At 39.5% G+C, this 6,000-nt stretch overlaps 1 protein-coding gene across 1 annotated transcript in view; it reads right to left on the bottom strand.

The window, feature by feature from the left end:
* Nucleotides 1–2,154: 2,154 nt before the first annotated feature.
* GOLPH3 (golgi phosphoprotein 3) overlaps nucleotides 2,155–6,000 on the bottom strand; it is a 29,496-nt gene continuing 25,650 nt past the window's right edge. The window contains exon 4 of the mRNA XM_041419297.1: nucleotides 2,155–4,518. Coding sequence (XP_041275231.1) covers nucleotides 4,094–4,518 — 425 coding nt within the window. The 3' untranslated portion in view covers nucleotides 2,155–4,093. The remainder of the gene's footprint in view (nucleotides 4,519–6,000) is intronic.

Below are 6,000 nucleotides of genomic sequence, written 5' to 3'. Positions count from 1 at the left end.
GGGGGTTAGGGGGAAAGCCAAAGGCTTTATCAGCATTTACTTCCCTATTTCTGTCTGCTGTCCTGGGACCCAGGTTTTCCTGTCTTTCTACAGAAGCTTTCTTCAGGGTCAGAAGACATTTCTTACCATCAGCTTTGCACAGGCTCCATGCTGCTGCTCTGTGGGCAGGAGAAAGCAAGATCCACTGTAAGGAAACTCGAGATCTCATTCAGAGATTAACAAGGACAGCAGCTTTGACCACACTTCTTCCCCAACCACTGCCCCATGCAGTCACCCCATACACACACCTGAGATCCCACTTTATATTTAACAAGTACAAAGCACCTGACAGCATCTCATTTCTTAAGTAATTAAATTGTTAAATGCATTAAGCATTTCCACAGAATAAACTTACTTTTTCAAAAGTTCTTTTTTAAAAAAAAATTACTTTATCAAAAAAATTCATGCTTCTCAGAAGCTGGAAACCCCCCCTCCACAGAGAAAGACGGACAATAGGGATAACTGGGACATAACAGACTTTGGCTGCCTGAAGTGCCTGAAGCCCAGCTAAGGCAGAGCTAAGGCTTTGATGAAAACCTTAAAAAAAAGTTGTTTCTCAAACTGGTGAATAATGCAGCCTGAGGAAAAACTGGAAATTACTGAGCAAATGAAAAAAATATCCTTTAGGTATTGCATGCATGTGATATCCAGTAACCACCTGCAGCTGATAGCGTGAAAGAGTGCTTTATTTTGTTACAGTACAGATTCAGTCCAGTTCACAGAGAACACATCAGTTAATACATATCTTCACCTTGTAGGAGAAATGGGCATGAACACACGAGCACACAGTCAGCAGCCTTTTACCGTCACTTAGGCAAATTTTGCCTCAAAAGCATCATTTACACACATTTCACTATCAGCCCATGTAACAGCACTGTAATGCCAGCTCTAGAAACACAGGAGAGGACCATGTCAATCTCAAGGACTGTGAAAATGTCTGTGTGTGTGTGTGTGTGTGTGTGTATGTGTGTGTGTATACACACACACACACTGCTTGGTGATTTAACTTTCAAAATCCTGGTTTTGACTTGAAAGTTTGTTTTAAAATAATGTGTCCCTGAATAATACAGGCTATTCCTTGAGGCACATGTTCAAGTTCAGGCTTTGGAGGAGAGTCTTCACTTGAAGCAGCCACTGAGAGCCAAGGGTTTGGAGGAGACAGAACTGTCTGGAAACCAGGTAGGTCTCCGTGAGCTGCAGTAGCAGCCCACAGGTAGAATGGTACCTGAATCTCATCAACACAGTCTCCCATGTTTAACCATTTTTTTTAAAACCTGAAGTAGCAACAAAGGCAATGATGTCAGCCAAATCAGTTCCTGTTTACCTACCAAACTTACCTTCCTGGAGGTTTTGGGCTTTTTGAAACACAATTTTAGGACTCAGGACTCCAAAAGCTCATCTATTTCCCCTGCATATCCAGGTTTACACCACGTGGTCCAGCAAAAGACTGTTGCTCTTCCCAAACCCTTCCTCACTTACATCCAATTTCTTTGACATGTCCAGCACAGACTCTCCCCATCGTGGTCAGAGGTCCTATCTAAGCAAAATAAAGCTGATAAATACTGTGTGCAGTTATCCTCTGTGTGGGAAAACCCCAAATCATGTTTCAAGGGGAGGACTAAAAAAGGATGACTTCTTCTAAACCATGTAGACCATAAGAATGATAAAATTCCAATATCCCCCACAACTAAACATGAAACCAGCAGGAAAATGGAAGATACAGAATGAAGAAGAGGCCAGAAAAAGGACAGTGAAAGATACTTTCAGTCTGAAGCATGCTTCAAGTAGCTTAGATTTTCAAAGCCATTTTAGAAGTTTTGTGCACATAACTTGCTCCTGCATACTCCACCATTTTTCTGACCTTTCCCCCTAATTACTTTTTCCTCCTCTCAAAGAGCAACAGAAAATGAGAAAACAGATCACACGAGAGAGACAATGAAAGCTGTGAGCTGCATCTACTACCAAGTATACAGAAAGTATTCCAGAAGCTGTCAAATATAAGAGCAACACAGCAATTTTCATTTTCCTCCCACTTAAAAGTAATCACAGCTTGAAATGTTTAAAAGACAATGTCCCAGGTTCATGCCCAAGCCACTCAAAGTTTTCAACACAGCATTTTACAAGTGAGAGAACACTGTTTGTCTTTTTATTTGTAAACCAGAGTTTGAAATACTTTACAATATACTTTTAATTTCATTTGCTAAAGAAATAGCATTAAGAACTGAAAGAACAGTGTGTCATTAAATGTCAAGGACTGTATTTTCAAAAACCTTTCGTAAAAAAGGTTATAGAGGTATGATGAATTTAAGTTGTATTTTAAAGTCAACTACTTAAGCATCTCAATGATTGAAAATGAAGTGCAAAATTGGAAGTCCAGTCACAGACGAGGCTGTAGAACTGTGCTCAAGACTGAAGAGGTTTACCTAGGGCAGGCACAGTTGCACACTCCCCAAATTAATTCAGGCTGTCCCAGCCATGAATCCTGCAGATCTGAGCAACACCGATTAAGTCAGTCTGAACTACAGAATATAAATTCTCCCTTTCTAATAAGAAGGATATAAACTAAAGCTTTCAGTTAGGCAATAAAACCTTTCTAATTAGCAACAAAAAAGTATAAGTGACATGCTTACTCTGTTTCAGGCACTTTCAAGATCATAGTTTATTTACTGTAGGTAAAAAGCTAGTATACAGATTAAGGGATCTCTTAAATTTCAACTCTACAGTTATACACCATCTAGTATTCTTGGTCTGAATATTAACCAAAAGGTTTCTAAACACCTGTAAGCCCCACTATAAATCTGCATTGGTATGATGAAAAAAGTATAGAAATCAATACTTAATTTTTTCAATGCATAATATTTACACTGCGAAACCAATGGGAAATAACAAGCAGCGGCAAAGAGGCGATAAATTTTAAAAAGCCAGGGTTTTATATAGGTTTTGGGTTTTTTTACAATAGTGTGCTAATCAGCATAATTGTATATATAAAAATTAAAATATAGCAGAGCATCCCATTACAGAAATCTGAATTCTCTGAACTGCTGCCATTACTTGCTAACCATTTACATGCAACACCTGCTAGGACTGACTTTTTGTTTTTGAAGTGTAAAACAGTTCAAGGTTTAAGAGACAAACATTAATTTGTATACAAAACCAAAAACTGCACTCAAGAATTGTACTGGTCATGAGTCTTTTCCATACAGAAGTGGAGGGAAAGAAAAACGTACCAATGATAGAAAGCAGTCTCTTTCCATTCGCTAATTTTCAAAGACAATGCATAGACTGAGAATACCTGGATGGCAAACTCCAGAGACTCTGGAAACAACTTTCACACACAGGACCTCTGCAGGAGGCCTTTCTTTGCATCAGATGGCAATGGCTGACAGCAAATAAGGGGCACCAGGTGTACAAGTAATTAGATCTTGCAAAATACTAAGATGGGGCTGTTGTTAATATACAATTTGAACTATATATACACAATATAATGGAATGTATCCCCTCCCAAAACAGGTTTATGAAACAACTGGACCTTTCTATACTAGCCTTATGACTCAGCTATCATTCTAATGAAAATATAAGTACACAAGAGACCTGCATGAAAATTAAAATTTATGGGGCATTTTACAGGAACTATTGACAAAGCTGCTTAATGGCATTTCTGCTTTATAAGTAATTTTGTTATATGCAATTGAAAATATCTGTGTATAAAATGTCCTGACAGACACTTCAACATGGAGCTTTGGTGACAAACCACTTCAATAACAATGAGGTGAAAAATTAAACAAAGTATTTAAGGTAACTCAAACTGAATAGGAAATGGAATGCCAATATGGCAGTTCACCCTTCTTCTTTTGTTTTAAACAGGAAAGTCTCTTGTACCAGCAGAATCCTGTACACAGATAGAGAAGTAGGGAATGCACCACTTATAATTCCCATTAAACAAAAACCAATTCATCATGTGAGAAGGTACAAATTACAGAAAACATGAATAGTCAAAAAAAGAGAAAAAACTGGTTTACATGAAAGAAGAGAGAACACTTCAGTCTGAACGCAGTTACTTTGTGAAAGCTGCTACAACAGCCCACAGAACCTCATTGGTGTTGGTTTTCATACATTCAACCTCAGGGTCTAAATCCAGGAGCTGCCGCACTCTCTTTGTGGCTAAATCATACTGCTCATCCAGGAGGGGGGCAAAAGCGTTCTCCAGGACATCTGAGGCGTGGGCTAAATACACGAGCGCCAGCAAGCGCTTGTCCATGCGGTGAGGGTCGTTCACCCACTTGTCAAGAACTGCCTCCTGAACCTTCTTGATGAGGCGCTGTTTGATGTTGTTGTTAGTGAGAGGGTGTGTAGTCATGTCAAAAAGCAGGAAGTTCTGTTTCTCTGTTGTCAGTACACCTTTTTCCACAAGATTTTTAGCTAACCGCTCACGGACATTTCGTAGTTGGTAGTGCAACTTCAGTGGGTTCCATGTTTCACCTACAACAGCAAGAAAACCACACCACACTTAGACAAAGTTTACGCTGCACTGCTGCAGTGATTTTTTTTTTCCGCTCTGTGGTGCAGAATGAGCTGTCAAGACTCAGACAACAAGACACTGTGCTCCTGTCAGCATTTCTCTGATCCCTGGCATGGAGGCAGAGACCAGGAGAACCTCCTTGGAGCAGCTCTGGGGTACCTTGACAGTTTGGATGAAACAATAGCTAAGCCACGTCTTGATTACAGATATGAAAAATAAACAATCTTTTATTGTAAAATAAAAAAACAACTAGTTATGCAGAATTAATTTACTTCATGTAACAATAAAAATGAAGTAAAATTAAGCACCTTCTACAGCCTTTTACCATGTCAGTGACCAGGAGAAGAGTTACTGCCTTTCTTCTGTCACAGAGACAAGCTAATGCAGTTACCCAGTCCATTTCTTCATTTCTGCAGGTTTCCACTCCTCTCCCCGCTCCTGCTTCCACCATATGAAAACAGCGACCATGCACTGTGAGAGTGTGTGTGACACAGGTGTGCTCACATGATCCACATATTAGACAGAGTCTTTAATGCTTCTATATAAAATATTTCTAATGCCTTTTGTTAAGGCAGAAGAACTGGGCCCTTCAGAGCCTGTCACTATACGCACAGAGGAACTGACAAAGCACAAAATCAGCATCAACAGCTCCAACTAAAACTGTTTATCACTGAGAATTCTACCTTTGCTTAAGAGCTTATTTAACAGGCTAAAAATTTTAATTCCAGCTTACTTAGGAATTTATCATAATCCCCTCCTGATGTAAAAAACTATGCATTTTAAGGGGCAAGAAAAGGAACAACTTTAAGTATTTCTTACATAGATGGAGGTTTTCCATAAATTATATGAGCATTTCTGTACAAAACTTTTGAAAAATTTATTGGTTAGCATAAAATAATAGCAACAATGACAGTAAGCCACGGGTGACTTTGAGGTTTCTCCCACTGTGATGGAGGGTGACACACACTGCATCCAAGTAACAGCCAAGATAAGCAAACAAAGGAGGTGACTCCAACTGCAGAGTGAAAGGCAGAAAACCCAACCAGTTGGGAACTACACAAGTCCAACTACACATCAGTGAATGCTATTCCCCAGTTTGCTCATAAATGAAACTATCACACAAACACAAAAAAGTGGTTTCCTTACCACCTTTCACAGGGCAAAGGCTATTTCCTAGATTTTTGTGCCCTTGCCATGTGGCTGAAAGTCAGTGCTGTGGTGACACCTTGTGACCAAGCTCTTCAATTGCACAGCACTTTGCAGACACGGACAGAGATGTCTGCTACATCTCCAGGAATCCTCACATTTTGGTGCAAACATCTATATTCCCTACATTTGCTTTCTTTAGAAGCTACCTTATAAACATCAGCCTGGCAAACATCACCTTGCATGTCCACATATTTATTTACATGATGGCTTTGAACTCACATGTACTGTAACTC

This window comes from Onychostruthus taczanowskii, unplaced genomic scaffold (genome assembly GCF_017590055.1).
Source record: "Onychostruthus taczanowskii isolate IOZ18803 unplaced genomic scaffold, ASM1759005v1 scaffold108, whole genome shotgun sequence".
Classification (NCBI taxonomy): domain Eukaryota; kingdom Metazoa; phylum Chordata; class Aves; order Passeriformes; family Passeridae; genus Onychostruthus; species Onychostruthus taczanowskii.
Note: the sequence above shows the minus strand (reverse complement) of the source record. Positions and strands in the feature narration are given on the sequence as shown.